This window comes from Pan troglodytes, chromosome 16 (genome assembly GCF_028858775.2).
Source record: "Pan troglodytes isolate AG18354 chromosome 16, NHGRI_mPanTro3-v2.0_pri, whole genome shotgun sequence".
Classification (NCBI taxonomy): domain Eukaryota; kingdom Metazoa; phylum Chordata; class Mammalia; order Primates; family Hominidae; genus Pan; species Pan troglodytes.
The window spans coordinates 36552529-36573065 of record NC_072414.2 but is presented as its reverse complement, the minus strand read 5'-3'; the positions used below and the strand labels follow the sequence as shown (position 1 = coordinate 36573065).

General features: G+C 42.6%; 1 protein-coding gene across 3 annotated transcripts in view; it reads left to right on the top strand.

Annotated features, from left to right (window-relative positions):
• The window catches only part of SPG11 (SPG11 vesicle trafficking associated, spatacsin), a 101195-nt gene that overhangs the window by 67103 nt on the left and 13555 nt on the right, over positions 1-20537 (top strand). For 2 of the 3 annotated variants that reach the window (XR_010151656.1, XM_016928134.4), the window contains exons 25-30: positions 417-689; positions 1313-1513; positions 4333-4440; positions 7366-7528; positions 10935-11149; positions 12236-12980. Coding sequence is in view for 2 of the 3 variants with exons in the window: in XM_016928134.4 (XP_016783623.3) it covers positions 417-689; positions 1313-1513; positions 4333-4440; positions 7366-7528; positions 10935-11149; positions 12236-12980 (1705 nt within the window). In the remaining variant the exon portion in view is untranslated. The remainder of the gene's footprint in view (positions 1-416; positions 690-1312; positions 1514-4332; positions 4441-7365; positions 7529-10934; positions 11150-12235; positions 12981-20537) is intronic. The other variant, XM_054667505.2, reaches the window with a different exon arrangement.

The window sequence follows — 20537 nt, the reverse complement described above, 5'->3', positions numbered from 1 at the left end:
AGTCACTCAAAAGGAAATAGGAACACTTCTTAGAAGATAGCATTCTTTCTGTTGTGTAGACATGACATAGGCCTTTTTTTTTTTTTTTTTTTTTTTTTTTTTTTTTTTTTTGACCAGGATACGTACTGGATACATGGGCTTTTGTTTCATATGATACTATTATTTTTCCTAAGATTTCAGTAGGTTGGCATCAGACAAGGCACTAGTACTGAAGAGCTGAAAAGCTTTTGTGACTTCAGATTGAATATGAAAATTCATTAAAAGGCACCATACAGCTTTGTAAAATTATATAGTAGTCACTCTGAGTTAGTTCAGGGTGAGAAAGCATAATTTTGTCTATGCTTTTCTCTAACATTTTCAGCTCCAGCTGAAACTGAAAGTTGGGTTTCTGTTTAATCATCTGATATGCCTTCTAGGTGAAATCCCTTATCCAGTACTTCAGCCCAGTCGTTCAAGACCACTTAAGGCTGGCTTTTGAGAACTTGCCCTCAGTGCCCACCTCCAAAATGGACAGCGATCAAGTCTGCAATAAGTGCCCCCAGGAACTTCAAGGAAGCAAACAAGAGATGACCGATTTATTTGAAATTCTGCTCCAATGCTCAGAGGAGCCAGACTCCTGGCACTGGCTTCTGGTTGAAGCAGTGAAACAACAGGCCCCTATCCTCAGTGTTCTGGCCTCATGTCTCCAGGTGAGGATCATGAGAAGCCTAAAGTAAGTACCCAGAGAACAATAGAATAAGTAATGAGGGACAGGAAAGGCTGATAATCAGAAGTGGGGTGATGATGACAGTGAGATTGCAGCATGTGTTTCCAAGTTCACTGCAACATTTTGTGCTTCTCTAGCTTAGGCTCTGGGCCATTTGGTGTACTTTCTTGTGCCTTGACATTCAGTGAACTCAAGTGATCAGAGCCTTGGTTTCTGGTTGGCAGTCACAGAGAAAGACGCTTTGGTGGACTGACCACCACTGTTTCTTTAGTGCCCTCTTTAGCAGGGAAGAGGGACATTCCAGACAGTCCTTTAATCAGCAGATCAGTGGAGGGCAATCCTACTCTCTTATGATTAGTACTTCCCTGACTTTTGCGTATACCCCCTTCTGTCTGCTTCTTGGTCTTTTGACCTGCAACACTCTGCAGGACAGTTTAGAACAGTCCCTTGGTTGCTCATTAGTTTGTTTCATGTTTGAAGGCTTTTCAAGCCATTTTAACTAATTAAGTTGGGTGACTTATTCTAAACAGGAAATATCCATCTGTAGTATTTGTACATTTGCCAGGTAATCCAGGCCTAGTTGTTATTTTATTTATCCCGTGGCAGGGTGCCAGTGCCATTTCTTGTCTCTGTGTTTGGATCATCACTTCTGTGGAGGACAGTGTTGCAACTGAAGCAATGGGACACATTCAGGACTCAACAGAGGACCATACCTGGAACCTTGAGGATCTTTCAGTCATCTGGAGAACATTATTAACGAGACAAAAGAGCAAAACTCTCATCAGAGGTTTCCAGCTTTTCTTTAAGGTAGTGATAGTTGCTTCACTTCTTTCCAGAGCTTAAGAGATTACTTCAGCATATCCCTTCTTGGCTTTTTCTTATTTTCACCCCTGGATTTTTTTTAGCCAACAACAGATAATGATGATAATATTAGAAGTACCACTTACTGGCCGGGCGCAGTGGCTCACGCCTGTAATCCCAGCACTTTGGGAGGCTGAGGCGGGTGGATCACTTGAGGTCAGGAGTTTGAGACCAGCCTGTTCAACATGGTGAAGCCCTGTCTCTACTAAAAATACAAAAACTAGCCAGGCATGGTGGCGTGGGCCTGTAATCCCAGCTACTCAGGAGGCTGAGGCAGGATAATTGCTTGAACCTGGGAGGTGGAGGTTGCAATGAGCCGAGATCGTGCCACTGCACTCCAGCCTGGATGACAGGGCAAGACTCTGTCTCAAAAACAACAACAACAACAAAAGTACCATTTACTTAGCAAAGTCGTATTTATTTATTTTATTTTGTTTTTTGAGACAGGGTCCTACTCTGTCATCCAGGTTGTAAGGTTGTAGTTCAGTGTCATAATAAGGCTCACTCCGGCCTCAACCTCCAAGGCTCAGGTGATCCTCCCAACTCAGCCTCCCAGGTGGCTAGGAAAACAGGCACACACCACCATGCCTGGCTTTTTTTTTTTTTTTTCGCGTTTTTAATAGAGACAGGGTTTCGCCATGTTGACCAGGCTAGGCTAGTCTTGAACTCTTGGGCTCAGTGATCCTCCTGCCTCATCTTCCCAAAGCACTGGGATTACAGGCATCAGTCACCACACCTGGCCCAGGGTGGTTTTTTGGTTTTTGTTGTTGTTTTTGTTTTGAGACACAGTCTCACTCTGTCACTCAGGCTGGAGTGCAGTGGCACGATCTCGGCTCACTGCAACCTCCACCTCCCGAGTTCAAGCAATTCTCCTGCCTCAGCCTCCCGAGTAGCTTGGACTACAGGCGCGTGCCACCATGCCCAGCTAATTTTTTGTATTTTTAGTAGAGACGGGGTTTCACCATGTTGGCCAGGCTGGTCTCAATCTCCTGACCTCATGATCCTCCCACCTCGGCCTCCCAAAGCACTGGGATTTACAGGCGTGAGCCACCGCTCCAAGCCTCAGGGTGCTTTTTATACATTATTTTAGTGAGTTTTCACAATAATCCTATGTGAAAATAATATTAGATATTATGGGCCAGGCACGGTGGCTCACACCTGTAATCCCAGCACTTTGGGAGGCTGAGACGGGCGGATCATTTGAGGCCAGGAATTTGTGATGAGCCTGGCCAACATGGCAAAACCCCGTCTCTACTAAAAATACAAAAAAAAAAAAGAAAAGAAAAAAGCCGGGCGTGGCAGGATGCACCTGTAAACCCAGCTGCTTGGGAAGCTGAGGCACGAGAATCACTTGAACCCGCAAGGTGGAAGTTGCAGTGAGCCAAGATCACGCCACTGCACTCCAGCCTGGGTGACAGAGCAAGACCATGTCTCAAAAAAAAAAGATATTATGAAGTGATGTTGCTCTCATTTGACAGACTAGTAAATCAAGGCTCACAAAACTTAAGTAACTTATCCAAGGTCTCAAAATACTTCAGTAAGTGGTGTATTTACAGTTCAGAGCCATACTTTCTAATTCAGAACTCCTATTATCTGACTGAGCAACTCCCACTGACAACAATAAAATGTATGAATCAGTGCCACAGGCAACAGTAGGTGAGGTGGATCAGTAGAGCAGGTTATCCAGGTGTGTGTGTTTAAAATGTTATGCCTGGGCATGCTAGCGCACACTTGTAATGCCAGCCCTTTGGGAAGCCTAGGCGGATGGATCACTTGAGTCCAAGAGTTCAAGACCAGCCTGGGCAACACAGTGAACCCCGTCTCTACAAAAAATACAAAAACTAGTTGGGCACGGTGGCACGCACCTCTAGTCCCAGCTACTCTAGAAGCTTAGGTGGGAGGATCACCTGAGGTCAAGGCTGTAGTGAGTGAGCTGTGATCATGCCACTGCACTCCAGCCTGGGCGACAGAATGAGGCTGTGTCTCAAAAAAAATAATAAAAAATAATAATAAAGGTGTCATAGCACCATCTAGTGGAATGCTTCCTGCCTGTGTGCAATAGGCCAAGTATAGAATAGACAGAAAATTGATTGTTGAGTAGGTATAACTGGACTGAGTATCATTTTTCCAAAAGGAAAAGAAATTATATTTAACTTTAATGTACATGATTTAATCTGTGAAGCTATTGCTAATAGCATTTCTTTTTTTTTTTTTTTTTTGAGGCAGAGTCTTGCTCTGTTGCCCAGGCTGGAGTGCAGTGATGTGATCATAGCTACAGCTACAACCTCTAGGTCTCAAGTGATCCTCCCTCAACTTCCCGAGTAGCTGGGACTATAGGCACATGCCACCACACTTGGCTAATGTTATTTATTTATTTATTTATTGAGACAGAGTCTCACTCTGTCGCCCAGGATGGAATGCAGTGGCACAGTCTTGGCTCATTGCAATCTCCACCTCCCAGGTTCAAGTGATTCTCATGCCTCAGCCTCTGGAGTAGCTGTGATTGCAGGCATGCACCACCATGCCTGGCTACTTTTTTATATTTTAAGTAGAGATGGGGTTTCATCATGTTGGCCAGGGTGGTCTCGAACTCCTGGCCTTAGGTGATCCCACTGGCTCGGCCTCCCAAAGTGCTGGCATTACAGGCATGAGCCACTGTGCCCTGCCTTATTAATAGCATTTTTAACATTCTCTTATTTGGCATTATTCATTGAAAAAATATTAAGTTCAAAATTTTGTAATTTGTTTCAAACTCTTTGTCAAAGGATTCCCCATTACTACTGGTGATGGAGATGTATGAACTGTGTATGTTCTTCAGGAATTATAAAGAAGCTGAAGCTAAACTTCTGGAGTTTCAGAAGAGCCTTGAAACGGTAAGTTGGAATTATGGTGCTCTTTCTCACTGGTCTGTACTTGGTTGGCATGCATGGACTTTTTTGTTTTTCTTTAAAGACTTGGTGTCTCACTCGGTTACTCAGGCACAGTGTTACGATCACAGCTCACTGCAGCCTCGAACTCCTGGGCTCAAGGGATCCTCCTGCCTCAGCCTCCCAAGTAGCGTGGCTAATTTTTAATCTTTTTTTTTTTTTTTTTTTTTTTTTTTGAGACAGTGTCTGGCTCTGTCGCCCAGGCTGGAGTGCGGTGGCATGATCTCGGCTCACTGTAACCTCCACCTCCCAGGTTCAAGCGATTCTCCTGCCTCAGCCTCCAGAGTAGCTGGGATTACAGGTGCCCACCACCACACCCAGCTAACGTTTTGTATTTTTAGTAGAGACAGGGTTTCACCATGTTGGTCAGGCTGGTCTTGAACTCCTGACCTCAAGTGATCCACCCACTTCAGCCTCCTGAAGTGCTGGGATTACAGGCGTAAGCCACTGCACCTGATCATTTTTAATATTTTTTTTATAGAGAAGAAGTCTTGCTTTGTTGCCCAGGCTGGTTTGGAACTCCTTGCCTCAAGCAGTCCTCCCACCTCGGCCTCTCAAAGTGTTGGGATGACAGGCATGAGCCACCATGTCCGGCCACACTGGTCTTCACTGTAATGAAGATTTGAAAGTTATATATTTGAAAATACCAAATCAGTTATTTGAATATGCCTAGGATTCTAAAACCACAGAAAATAGGCACATTAATTTCCTTAGCCTATTACTCCCTATGGCCAGTTGGCTACCTCCCAGGTATCTTATTCTTGCCTGACCAGCTTAACCAGTTCCATCATCTGTTCACATTAGTTCCTCTTCTTAGAGCAACAGAGTTAGGTATACAAGTAATTAAATAAAGACTAAGCACTAATGCCCTAATCCCAGCTAATTTTAACAAGGACACTCAGGAGGATAAAGAATCAAGAAGAGAAATATTTTTTTAAAAAGAATAGAAGTATTATATAACTTTTGTTCTTCTAAACATCAAAATCCAGTCAGAATGGTTATAGAAAACATTCAGGAACAGTGTCTAAGCAGGAATAGTAGCAATTTAGTGAGCTGACTACCAGTGTTCTTTCTCATAATAATTCCCTTAAACAACTTTGCATTAAGGGAGACGCTGCAAAAGCAAAATGATCTTTTTACTTACAGTAGGTAAGTCCTATTGGAATTTAAGAGAAGAGGATGAGAAATGGACAGGGAGGACCACATAGGGCATAGGAAAGACAGTAGAGAAGGAAATTCATTCCAAATAGAGGTAAGAAGATAGCAGTAATGTGACACATGATTTTATAAACCATTCCTTAATTTAAGATCTTGGCAGTCTTGAGAATTCCATTGAAGGGAATATTGTCTTCTAAAACCTACGTCACAGCCAAAAAGCCCTGCATGTTAAACTTACCTTCAGAATGACTTTTATAGTGTGTTCAGAAGTATACAGGAAGTATTCAGCCAAGACTAGGGCCTAACTCAGCACTAGGCACAGAGGTACTGAATTATAAGTTTTTGGTGCCTATTAACATATACATGTTTTGAAACCCGGCAGTTAAGTTTCTATTCCACCAAAACGCCCAGTATTTTTTGTGATTATGTTGTATGAAGTCTAGAGTGAACTACGAGACTATAGTGACTGAGAACCAAATATTAGTCTTCCAAAAATAATACGAAGCAAGAACCAAAGTAAAAATCAGGAATGAAGTCACAAAAGAAGCATCTGTTGGGCGCTATCATCATAGCTGTAATCCCAGCACTTAGGGAGGCAGAGGCGGGAGAATGGCTTGAGGCCAGGAGTTTGACCAGCCTGGGCAACATAGTGAAGACCCTGTTCTCTACCAACAACACAAAGGAAAGAAAAAAAAACAGCAGCAGCAGGTAAGAAAGCACCACTCCTCTGAAATCAGCCTTTTCCTGCAGCATCCTAGAAGATATTTTTGCCACACCTACTTGTAGAAATGCAGCCTGCCACTTGAATTCATCTTCCTATTAATATTTTTAGCATTCAGTTGAAATGATGTAAATCCAAGCTTCTTAACTGAGACCGTTCTCTAACAAGAATAAACTACAAGCAAAGTGGTAGAACTAGCGAAGTAATGTTAGGCACGTCTTTCTAAGCGGTTTTTATAATGTGAATTTAAAATCCTCTGGATTCAAGGGCAGGCCTACATCCCTCTTTAAAGAAGTTGCTAGGCCAGGCACGGTGGCTTACGCCTGTAATCCCAGCACTTTGGGAGGCCAAGGCAGGCGGATCATCAGGTCAGGAGTTCGAGACCAGCCTGACCAACATGGTGAAACCCCATCTCTATTAAAAATACAAAAAAATTAGCCAGGCGTGGTGGCACGTGCCTGTAATCCCAGCTACTCAGGAGGCTGAGGCAGGAGAATCACTTGAAGCCGGGAGGCAGAGGTTACAGTGAGCCAAGATTGCACCACTGTACTCCAGCCTAGGCAACAGAGCGAGACTGCGTCTCAAAAAATAAAATAAAAATAAAGAAGCTGCTAAGTGAAACATCTGGTTAATTTTACAGCGACTCAAAGGGCTATTAATTTGACAGTCACTAAGTAGGAATATTTTACATTAACTCTGTAGTTAGCATTCAGTCTTTAGGACTCTTGCCCATCTTTTTCACACATGCAGCTCTATACCAGAACTTTCCACAAAGAGACAATGTGCAAAGCTGCTGAGGAGGGCTTGTTTTTGCCAGTCCTCTGAGCCCCATTACCAGTTCCTGCCATTTGGAAAGGAACTGAGTAAGTGCCTCATGACAGGCGATGGCTTTTGAGGGAATTTTAGCTTTCTTAGAGGTTCCCAGATTTGGAGGTTTTGATTTGCTATTCTCATGAAACTGCTTTCCCTAAGCTTCTCTTTTTCTTTCATAGCTTAACACAGCAGCCACAAAGGTCCACCCTGTCATCCCTGCCATGTGGCTGGAGGATCAGGTGTGTTTCCTTTTGAAGCTTATGCTACAGCAGTGTAAGACCCAGTATGAGCTGGGGAAGCTTTTACAGCTCTTTGTTGAAAGAGAGCATCTCTTCTCTGATGGTAAGACAATCCTTACAGTTAAGTTGCTATTAAGAAGTTAGCTTTCTTAATCTTGAAAATACTTTAGAGGGGTAGTTAGGAAATTAAAATGCATGTAACATTAACTTACAGTCTACAACTGGGAGTAAAGAAGTTACAGAGAACTTTAAATTGTGGTTAAAATATTCAAGAAATAATACAACAGCATAAAACATAAATGATATAACCAATCATCTCATTCTAAGCAGTTACCAAATAGCCACATTTCCTCCTGGCTGGCTTCTACATTACCCTGTTGTGGGGGTCCAACCCACAGACGCTGACCTAGCAACAGATCAAGACATACACTGACAGAGATATTTTGCCTGTCAGTCCGGCTAAGGGGCTCTGCTCCGAGTCTGGAGCATTGCTTCATAAGCTGGCAAAGTTTGCATTTATTTAGTACAGATTAAATGGCAAAGGTTTTGAGTAAACACCATTAGACGGTAATTAACATTGCCGATCCCCTGAGTAGAGAGCAATTATGTACCCGCGGTTGATCAAAGGTTGGTCTTAGGACCACATGAGTAAACAAGCTATTTAGATATACTTCCCCACATTCCCTTGTTATTTGCTTTTTTGCTATCAACTAAAGGTAAAGAGGATTAGGCTGCCTTCAGCCAAATCTGTCACTGAAGCTATGCAAACGGCCCAGCCTTCTGAGAAGGTTTGTGTTTATTTCCTATAACTATCTTATATAATTTTTCCTATATTAGTATATAATTATTCTTATATAATATTTCCTATAACTATTATAGTTTTTCCTCTACAATTTTTCCCACCACCCTGACTTAACTCCCACACCCTGTCACTATCTTCTTCTCTATGGCAAGTAACCTTAGCATTGCTCAGGGTCACAAACCCTATTTCAGAAATGCACAATTCATTTTTAAAGTTTCAGAGAAAATTGTGCTTGTTTTTTTGTTTTTTTTGTTTTTTTTGCAGATTCCTCAAGATGTTGGCAGTCTCTAAACTTGTTGCTGATTGACTCAAACAAATATTGCCTTACTATCTTTTCCACTTGTTTGATAATTTCAAGTTTTTTACTGAATGATAATGTTGTTCTTTTATACTATATTCTGACAGTTTGGCTACTAGGGTTATTTTCTCACATTTAAACTCACAGATGTTCAGCTGGAGAGCTCAGATTTGCACAGAACGCTGACAGAATCCTGAGCTCAGAGCCAGTTGTTGCAGGCTGTGGATCTGATGACTAAAAGGAAAAAGAGGTGTTTCCAAAATGTAGTGGATATAAGATGGCACTTACCAGTTACTGTGCAGACCAAATGATAAGTCCTTTTAACATATATAGGTGTTTTCATTGATCTGTAGTAATAATTTTTTTCAAAAATGAATTTCCTGTTGTTTGCCATAATCTATCTTTGAATAATTATAAGAATTGACTACATTGTTAAACATGACTATAATAGTTTTATTCTATAATTTTTTATATTTTTAGAAATTGTGTTAACTATGTGTGCGTATTTAACATTTATTTGCTTAGAGAACAGGAATACGTTTTGTTTTTTTTTTTTTTTTTTTGAGACAGTCTGGCTCTGTTGCCCAAGCTGGAGTGCAGTGGCACGTTCTCAGCTCACTGCAACTGCAACCTCTGCCTCCCAGGCTCAAGCGATCCTCCCACCTCAACCTCCTGAATAGCTGGAATTACAGGCACACACCACCACACCTGGCTAATTTTTGTATCTTTTATTAGAAATGGGGTTTTGCCATGTTGCCCAGGCTAGTCCCAAGCTCCTGAGCTCAAGCACTCCTCCCACCTTGGCCTCCCATAGTGCTGGGATTACAAGCATGAACCACTGTGCCCAGCCAGGAATATGTTCTGTAAAAACGTGTTTTATATGATTGTGCAGGGTGTCTTACTGTCCCCAGAACTACCTGAATCAGACTGCTGCCCAGCAGGTGGCATTGGAAATAACCTCCTGTGGAATGTTTCTCATGCCCCTCTCTTATGGTAGGACACACATAGACTCTACTTAGACTGTTTGGGAAAGGGAGCAAACTCAGCCACATAAATTGTTGGCAGAGAATTCTTTGTTTTTGTTTAATAGAGAGAAAGGTCTTACCATGTTGCACAGGCTGGTCTTGAACTCCTGGCCTCAAGCGATCCCTCTTGCCTTGGTCTCCCAAAGTTCTGGGATTATAGGCGTGAGCCACTGCACCTGGCCAAGAATTCTTAGTGTTACTAATACTTTCCAAGGGACATCAGGAGGAGCTCAGTTAGGTCTCCCTGGGTTAAGTAGATAAATTTTAGAGGTGCAAGTGATGCTTCATTCTGAATACAGTGTGCCACATTAGAGCCTAGGCTATTGGCCAGCTGGAGATTTAACTGTCCTACAAGTTCTCTGTCTTGATCCACATGATTCCTGCATTGAATGAACAAATGACCACTAAATCAGACAAATTTGATCAAGGTAGGAGATAAATCCAGAAAGAGAGAGACCAGTCTGAATGACTAAAATCTTCCTACTGTGTTTCTACTACATTGAAGGCCACCAACCTCTGCCCTGTATATAAAGCCGGATGTGTAGATTGAGTTCATGTGCTAATCTCTAACAGTTTTTTTTTTCTTTTTGAGACAGAGTCTCACTCTATTGCCCAGGCTGGAGTACAATGGCACCATCTCAGCTCACTTCAACCTCCACCTCCCAGGTTCAAGTGATTATCCTGCCTCAGCCTCTCGAGTAGCTGGGATTACAGGCGTGTGCCACCACACGCCTGGCTAATTTTTGTATTTTTAGTAGAGACGGGGTTTCACCATATTGGTCAGGCTGGTCTTTCCTGACCTCAAGTGATCCACCCACCTTGGCCTCCCAAACTGCTGGGATTACAGGCGTGAGCCACTGCGCCTAGCCATTAATCTGTAACACTTCTTACTATATGACAAGCAAGTTCAGTCAGACTTTACCACTAACAATTTTGCAGGACCACTTTTTTTGGTATACAGCTACCTTATGGCTTCCTCTGCTAGTCAACCAGAGTAGAAAAATAGCTTTTTTTGGCCGGGCATGGTCGAGAGCAGCCTGGACAACATGGTGAAATCCCATCTCTACTAAAAGTACAAAAATTAGCCAGGTGTGGTGGTGTACACCTGTAGTCCCCACTACTCAGGAGGCCGAGGCAGGAGGATCCCTTGAACCCAGGAGGTGCAGGTTGCAGCGAGTGGAGATCACACCACTGCATTCCAGCCTAGGTGACAGTGAGACTCCATCTCAAAAAAAAAAAAAAAAAAAAACAGCTTTTTTTATTTTCCCTTTAACCACATTACTATGTTAAACACGTATATTTTCCCCCTGATATGTATTACTCTTGAAATGCTGTAGTGGCGTTTTATTGACTAAATGTTTATATCCTCTTCTTTTTGGCACAGGTCCAGATGTGAAAAAGCTTTGCGTCCTTTGCCAGATTTTGAAGGATACATCCATAGCCATTAATCATACAATTATTACCAGCTACAGCATTGAGAATCTTCAGCATGAATGTAGATCTATTTTGGAAAGACTGCAGACAGATGGACAATTCGCTTTGGCCAGGAGGGTAGCAGAATTAGCTGAGTTACCTGTGGACAACTTGGTTATTAAAGAGGTATCATCGGTCTTTTTTTTTTTTTTTTAAGATACGGGGTCTTGCTCTGTCACCCAGGCTGGAGTGCAGTGGCGCGATCTCCGCTCGCCGCAAGCTCCGCCTCTCGGGTTCATGCCATTCTCCTGCCTCAGCCTCCCGAGTAGCTGGGACTACAGGCGCCCACCACCATGCCCGGCTGATTTTTTTTTTTTTTTTTTTTTTTTTTTTTTTTTTTGTATTTTTAGTAGAGATGGGGATTCACTGTGTTAGCCAGGATGGTCTTGATCTGACCTCGTGATCCGCCCGCCTCTGCCTCCCAAAGTGCTGGGATTACAGGCGTGAGCCACCACGCCCGGCCTCATTGGTCTTTTTAAGTTATTTAAAATCTTAGCTTTTAAAATCAGCATTAAACAGTAAATCAAATGAGATGTATAATTTATAGGAGATAAGACTTTTTTTTTTACTTTTGACACACACATTACTTTCAGAAATGGATGAGCCTACAATTTCCATGACTGAGAAATGTGTGCTGCAAATGTAACATTAGTTTGTAGGATATGCTACAACTATTTTCCTTTGAATAGAATTAAATATAAGGGGGCTTCCACTTAAACCCCATTCCATGAGATCAATCAAGAATTGTTTTTCATACCATAACTTTCCAGATAAAATATCTAGGGTCATCTGTAGCCAAATTTCTGTTCTCTGATTTGATTTGGTTTTAACAAGTATGATAAGGCCAGGTGCAGTGGCTCATGCCTATAATCCCAGCACTTTGGGAGGGCAAGGCAGAAGGATTGCTTGAGCCCAGGAGTTTAAGACCAGCCTGGGCAACATAGGGAGACCCTGTCTCTACAAAAAATTAAAAATTAGCCAGGCATGATGGCACACACCTGTGGTCCCAGCTACCTGGGAGGCTGAGGTGGGAGGATCTCTTGGGTCCAGCAGGTTGAGGCTGCAGTGTGCTGTGATCGCCACCACTGCTCTCCAGCCTGGGTGACAGACTGAGACCCTGTCCAAACAAGTATGATATACTTAGGGAACATTAGCATTTATGATACTTTTTTATCCAAGAAAGGCTAAAATCTGCTTTGTTAAATTTCACAGATAACACAGGAAATGCAGACCCTAAAACACATTGAACAGTGGTCACTAAAACAAGCAAGAATTGACTTCTGGAAAAAATGCCATGAGAATTTTAAGAAAAATTCAATTTCAAGCAAAGCAGCTTCTTCCTTTTTCTCAACCCAGGCCCATGTGGCATGTGAGCACCCAACTGGATGGAGCAGCATGGAGGAGCGCCATCTGCTGCTCACCTTGGCAGGGCACTGGCTTGCCCAGGAGGACGTGGTGCCCTTGGACAAGCTGGAGGAGCTGGAGAAGCAGATCTGGCTGTGCCGCATCACCCAGCACACTCTTGGAAGAAATCAGGAGGAAACAGAGCCCAGATTTTCTCGACAGATCTCAACTAGTGGTGAACTTTCCTTTGATAGTTTAGCCAGTGAGTTTTCCTTCTCCAAGTTGGCTGCTCTGAACACATCAAAATACTTAGAACTTAACAGCCTTCCATCCAAAGAGACATGCGAGAATAGATTGGATTGGAAAGAGCAGGAGTCACTAAACTTTTTGATTGGGCGCCTACTGGATGATGGCTGTGTGCATGAAGCAAGTAGAGTATGCCGGTATTTTCATTTTTATAATCCAGATGTCGCCTTGGTATTGCACTGCAGAGCACTGGCCTCAGGGGAAGCTAGTATGGAGGATCTGCACCCAGAGATCCATGCTCTCCTACAAAGTGCTGAGCTGCTTGAGGAAGAAGCACCCGACATTCCTCTAAGGAGAGTCCACAGCAGTAAGTGAAGGAGATCAGATGGCCCAGAGTCTTAAATGGCACTGTTAGCACTGTCTCCAAGAAGGAAGGGACCCTTGTGGCAGAATAGTTCTACCAAGTTAAGGGGACAACAACTTTTTTCCAGGTAATCTGTAGACTAGCCAATTAACTAGGCAATGATGAAATAGAAACATCTATGTCTTTTAAACTAGCTATGTTTCAAAGTTAAAGGGAATCTATCTGATTTGTAGCTAGTTCACTGAAATTTATTCTACATATTCTATACATCTGTAAATTTAATCGTTTCCAGTCTTACATTGATAGTATATAGAAATATGGCTTTTTGTTTTTCTTTTTGGTTTTTTGCTTTTTTGTTTTTTGAGATGGTGTTTCATTCTTGTCGCCCAGGCTGGAGTGCAATGGTGTGGTCTCAGCTCACTGCAACCTCCGCCTCCCAGGTTCAAGTGATTCTCCTGCCTTAGCTTCCCAGGTAGCTGGGATTACTGGCTAATTTTTGTATTAGTAGAGACCGGGTTTCACCATATTGGCCAGGCTGGTCTCGAACTCCTGACCTCAGGCGATTCGTCCACCTCGGCCTCCCAAAGTGCCGAGATTATAGGGCGTGAGCCACCGCACCCGGCCAGAAATCTGTTTTTTATGTTACCTTTATATGACTTTGTTAAACTTGCTTATTCTAGGAGATTTCTTGTAGATTCCTCAAGATTTTCTACATAGACATTCATGTCATCTGGAAATAGAGAGAGTTGTATTTCTGCCTTTCCAATCTGTATGCCTTTTATTTCTTGTTCTTGCTTTATTGCACTGACTAGGCCTTTCAGTACTGTGTTGGATAGGGGTGGCGAGAGTGGACATCCGTACCTTTTTACTGACCTTAAAGGGAAATTATTTGATCTTTCATCATTAAGTATGGTATTAGCTGTAGGTTTTTGAAGACAGGCTTTATCATGTTGAAAAAGTTCCCTTCTATTCCTGGTTTGCTGAGAATTTTTATCATAAATCAGTTTGAATTTTGTCATGTTATTGCTGTATCTGTTAATCTGATCATGTTTTTTTTTTTCGTTAGACTATTAATATAGTAGATTACATTAGTTGATTTTTTAATATTGGACCAGCCTTGAATTCCCCATTTACATAAATCCAATTTGGGCCTGGTGCGTTATTCTTTTTGATTTTTTGCTGGAATCAATTTGCTGTTTTGTTAAAGATTTTTACATTTATGTTCATGAGGAATGTTATTCTGTAATTTTCTTTATTGTACTGTTTTTGTTTTTGAGATGGAGTCTCCCTCTGTCGCCCAGGCCAGAGTGTGGTGGCACAATCTCAGATCACTGCAACCTCTGCCTTTCAGGTTCAAGTGATTCGCCTGCCTCAGCCTCCCGAATAGCTGGGGTTACAGGCGTGTACCAGCACGCTTGGCTACTTTTTGTATTTTTAGTAGAGATGGGGTTTCACTATATTGGCCAGGCTGGTCTTGAACTCCTTACCTCAAGTGATCCGCCCATCTTGGTCTCCCAAAGTGCTGTGATTACCGGCTTGAGCCACCGTGCCCGGCCTTTTTTTGTACTGTTTGGTTTTTGTATCAAGGTAATGTTGGTTTCATGAGTTAGAAAGTACTCCCTCCTCTTTTATTTTCTGGAAAACATTGTGTAGAACTGGTGTTATTTCTTCCTTAAATGCTTAGTAGAATTTACCAGTAAAACTATCTAAGACTGGAGATTTCCATTTTGGAAGATTTTAAACCACAAATTCAATTTCTTAAATAATTACAGGACTATTCAGGTTATCTTTCTTATCTTGGGTGAGTTTTAGCATTTTGTGATTTTCAAGGGAAACTTTTTCTTCTGCTTTTTGGGTTATTTGAACATTTTTTAGTCTTCCATTTTAATTTATTGTGATTTTGACTCTGCATCTTTGTATAGTTTAATTTTTTTTTTTTTAGAGATGACAGTGTACATCCTTAACTTTCCACAGTATACTTAGAATCAATATTTTACCATCTCAGCTGGAATGTAGGAGGAATCTTACCACTATTTTAGGTCACTTTATTCTTCTCCCTTTACATCCTACTTGTCTTTTATTACTTCTGCATACATCGAAAACCTCATTAAACAATGAGGTTTTTGCTCTTAGCCAAAAAATATATTTTAATAAACCCGCCTCGGCCTCCCAAAGTGCTGGGATTACAGGCGTGAGCCACCACGCCCAGCCTTTTTTTTTTTTAATAATCAGTTTTTCATCATCTGAGAATGTCTCTATTTTACTTTCATTCCTAAAGGATGTTTTGCTGGATATAGAAAATTAGTTATTTTCAGGCCAGGTGCAGTGGCTCACACCTGTAATTCCAGCACTTTGGGAGGCTGAGGCAGGCAGATCAGTTGAGCTCAGGAGTTCAAGACCAGCCTGGGCAACATGGCAAAACCCCGTCACTACAAAAAATACAAAAATTAGCCAGGTGTGGTGGCACATGCCTGTGGTCCCAGCTACTTAAGGGGCTAAGGCACGAGGATCGCTTGAGCCCAGGAGGATAAGGCTGCAGTGAGCCATGTTCATGCCACTGCACTCCAGCCTGGGCAACAAAGTAAGAACCTGTCTCAAAAAATAAATAAGAAAATTAGTTATTTTCTTTCAGCGCTTGAAAATGTTGTTCACTTCCTTTTCGCCTCCATGGTGTCTGATGAAAAATCTGCAGTCAGTTGAATCATTGTTCATCTATATAAACAGTGCCTATTTCTCTGGTTGCTCTCGATGTTTTTTTTTCTGTTGTTGGTCTTCAGCAGTTTGATTATATTGTGACTGGATATGTATTTCTTTGGCTTTATTCTATTTGGGGTTTACTGAGCTTCTTGAATATGTAGGTTTATGTGTTTCACCAAACTTGGGTACTGATCAGCCATAATTTTGTCAAATATTTTCTCAGCACCATACCCTACCTACTCTCTTTCTGGAACTTTCAAGTACATGAATATATAATTTTTGTTATCTCTTAAGTCCTTGAAGTTTTGTTCAGTTTTTGTTTGTTTGTTTTTGAGACGGAGTCTCGCTTTGTCACCAGGCTGGAGTGCAGTGGCGCAATCTCGGCTTACTGCAACCTCTGCCTCCCAGGTTCAAGTGATTCTCCTGCTTCAGCCTCCCAAGTAGCTGGGACTACAGGCGTGCATCACCACACCCAGCTAATTTTTGTATTTTGTATTTTGTATTTTTAGTACAGACAAGGTTTCACCATGTTGGCCAGGATGGCCTCGATCTCTTGACCTCGTGATCTGCCCGCGTCGGCCTCCCAAAGTGCTGGGATTACAGGCGTGAGCCTCTGTGCCTGGCCAGTTCAGTTTTTTTTAAACTTTTTTTCTCTCTGTTGTTCAGATTGGATAATTTCTGTTATTGAATTTTATTTCTATGATTTTAAAATTTCAGTTACAGCCATGCGTTAACAATGAGGATACATTCTGAGAAATGCATTGTTGGGTGATTTCATCACTGTGCAAACATCTTAGAGCACACTTATACAAACCTAGGTGGTATAGACTTCTACACACCTATACTACATGGTATATAGCCTACCGATCCTGGGCTACAAGCCAGTACAGCATGCTACTGTACTGTAGTTGATTATAACACAATGGTAAGTATTTGTGTATCTAGACATATCTAAACATAGAAAAGGTACAGTAAAAAATATGATATAAAGATTTTTTAGCTTCAGGAAATAAACAATTGGAGATTTTCATTTAAAAAAATTTTTTAAATGGTACAATTTGTAAAGGGCTCTTAACGTTAATGGAGCTTGCAGGACTAGAAGTTGCTCTGGTTGTCACTAAGTGGTAAGTAAATGTGAAAACTTAGGACATTACATTACTGTAGACTTTAGAAATGCTGTACATTTAGGCTACACTAAATTTATTTAAAAATTAAGTAATTGTGCTATGTCACAATGACTATGATGTCACTAGGTGATAGGAATTTTTCAGCTCTATTATAATCTTACAGGATCCTCGTATATGCAGTCCGTTGTTGATGGAAACATGGTTATACAGCACGTAACTGCATTTTTCAGTTCTAAAATTTTCATTTTATTCTTCATATCTGTTTCTTTGCTGAGACTTTCCATTTTTCTGTTTGTCTCAAGACCATTCAGAATTGCTTATTGGAACATTTGTATTATAGCTGCTTTAAATTCTTTGTCAGATGATTTTAACATTTGCATCATTTTAATGCTAGCTAGCGTCTCATCTTTTCTCATGTGAGTTGAAATCTTCCTGCTTTTTCTTTTTTTTTTTTTTTTTTTTTTGAGACGGAGTCTCACTCTATCGCCCATGCTAGAGTGCAGTGGTGTGACCTCGGCTCACTGCAGCCTCTGCCTCCTGGGTTCGAGCAATTCTCCTGTCTCAGCCTCCCGAGTAGCTGGGACTAGCGCCACCACGCCCAGCTATTTTTGTGTGTTTGTGTATTTTTAGTAGAGATGGGGTTTCGCCATGTTGGCCAGGCTGCTCTCAAACGCCTGACTGTAGGTGATCCACCCACCTCGGCCTCCCAAAGTGCTGAGATTACAGGCGTGAGCCACCACGCCCAGCCCCTCTTCCTGCTTTTTCTTATGCTGAGTAATCTGGGGTTGCATCTGGACATTTTGGGTTTTTTTGTTTTCTTGTTTTTGTTTTTTGAGATGGAGTCTCACTCTGTCACCCAGGCTGGAGTGCAGTGGTGCAATCTCAGCTCACTGCAACCTCGGCCGCCCAGGTTCAAGAGATTCTCGTGTCTCAGCCTCCCAAGTAGCTGGGATTACAGGTGTGCACCACCACACCTGGCTAATTATTTTGTATTTTTAGTAGGGACAGGGTTTCGCCATGTTGGCCAGGCTGGTCTCGAACTCCTGACCTCAGGTGATCCACCCACCTTGGCCTCCCAAAGTGTTGGGATTACAGGCATGAGCCGCCACGACTGGCTGCATCTGGACATTTTGAATAGTGTATTATTAAAATACACTATTTGAGACTGTGGATCTTATTTAAATCCTATGAAGGATGTTGCTATTTTTTAGCAGACAGTTGACCTGGTTAGGTTCAAGCTGAAGTTCCAAACCACTGCCTGTGCATTGTGGTTTTAACATCAGTTCATTTTCCTTTGCGGTAGTATTCAGATCTGTCCTGTGTGTGCACGCCACCTAGTGGTCAATCTGTGACCTTGGTAGTGATCTGTGCTAGTTAGGATCAAGGCCATACATGTGTAGTCCAGGAGTGAGCCCTGTAGTTCATAAAAATGTATTGAGTTGCTTTCCTGGGGCTCTCCCAGCTAGTTTTTTCCCTGAGGCTTCTCTTTTCAGTTATTTGGCCAAAAGCTGAAGGTTTAGTTACCCCCACTCTGTCTTGCACTACCCTGACTATTCCTACACCCAGAGCCAGGTGACAGGAGGGTAATGCAAAAGCAACAGGGGTCTACTCCGCCCTCCTGAGACCAGAGCGCCCCTGCTCAGAAAAGGAGGCTCCTCTGGCCAGGCACGGTGGCTCACGCCTGTAATCCCAGCACTTTGGGAGGCCGAGGTGGGCGGATCATGAGGTCAGATCAAGACCATCCTGGCTAACACAGTGAAACCCCATCTCTACTAAAAATACAAAAAAAAAAAAAAAAAAAAAAAAATAGCCAGGCGTGGTGGCGGGCGCCTATAGTCCCAGCTCCTCGGGAGGCTGAGGCAGGAGAATGGTGTGAACCCGGGAGGTGGAGCTTGTAGTGAGCCGAGATCACGCCAATGCACTCCAGCCTGGGCGACAGAGCGAGACTCCGTCTCAAAAAAAAAAAAAAAAAGAAAGAAAGAAAAGAAGGCTCCCCTTTCTGAGAGCCTTGGCTCTTGCCTGCTGTCACTGCAGCCTCTCCCACCACTGCCAGTGGCTTGCTTGGGAGCCAGGACAAGGAAGAACAGGAATTAGGAGTTCCCCTTCCCACTCTTCAAACTGGTACTAGAGAGCTTCTGGAATTCACACTCTCTTGCACTCACACTTCACCTCAGCCCTTAGTTCTTAGGTTTTAGTCAGCACTGCATTCAGGCCAGAGCTTGTTAGAGGGGGGATAATGATAATTCTGGTCATCTTCAGTTTGCCTGCTACTTTTTACTTTTCCAGAGTCCTTGTATGCCACATGTATTATGTCCAGGTTTTGTATTGAATTCAGTGGGAAAGACACAGTAGATTGAGCTTATTATAACCAACTTACCTAGAATTGGAACTCTCAGTGAAGGATTTAAGCAGGGGAATAGCATGGTCTGAGTTGCATTTTATTTTATTTTATTTTTTTATCTTTAAGAGTTTTTGTTTTGTTTTTTTTTTGAGATAGGGCCTCACTCTGTTGCCCAGGCTGGAGTGCAGTGGTGCAAACATGGCTCACTGCAGACTCAACCTCCAGGGCTCAAGCAGTCCTCCTGCCTCAGCCTCCTAAGTAGCTGGAACTACAGGTGCACACTACCATCCCCAGCTAATTTTTAAATTTTTTGTAGCAGTGGGGGCTCACTGTGTTGCCCAGGCTGGCCTCAAACTCCTAGGCTCCAGGGATCCTCCCACCTTAGCCTTCCAAAATGATGGGATTACAGGCATGAGCCACCACCTCTGGCCTACAGCACTTTTTAATAATATTTTAAAATAAAAATTGTGCTTAGTGTAGCAAATCACATAACAGAAATGCATAAAGTAAAAAGTCAGTTCAGACTGGGCACAGTGGCTCATGCCTGTAATCCCAGCACTTTGGGAGGCCAAGGTGGGCAGATCACCTGAGGTCAGGAGTTCAAGACCAGCCTGGCCAACATGGTGAAACTTCATATCTACTAAAAATACAAAAAATTAGCTGGGTGTGGTGGTGCACACCCGTAATCCCAGCTACACTGGAGTCTGAGGCAGGAGAATCGCTTGAACTCAGGAGGCAGAGGTTGTAGTGAACCGAGATGGTGCCACTGCACTCTAGCCTGGGCGACAGAGTGAGACTTCATCACACACAAAAAAAGCCAATTCAACACTACCCCCACAAAATTCCCCAGAATAATACTTGCTTGGTATGCATTTTCTACTTGTAAGCAACACAATATTTATTTTTTACAAAAAATGAGATTACATCATATTGATCTACATTTTTGTCCTCTCAGTACATATAGATAGACCCCCTTCTTTCTCTTTTTTTTTTGAGACAGAGTCTCGCTCTGTCGCCCAGGCTGGAGTGCAGTGGCGCGATCTTCACTCACTGCAAGCTCCACCTCCCGGGTTCACGCCATTCTCCTGCCTCAGCCTCCCGAGTAGCTGGGACTACAGGCACCCGCCACCACGTCCAGCTAATTTTTTGTAGTTTTAGTAGAGACGGGGTTTCACCGTGTTAGCCAGGATGGTCTCGATCTCCTGACCTTGTGATCCGCCCACCTCAGCCTCCCAAAGTGCTGGGGTTACAGGCATGAGCCACCACACCTGGCCTGACCCCCTTCTTTCTAATGGCTGCAGAGTATTCCACTGTACAGATGTACTAAGCTTGAATAATGCTTTATTGATATACATTTAAATTTTTCTGTTTTGTTTTACAAAGTGTGATATAAAT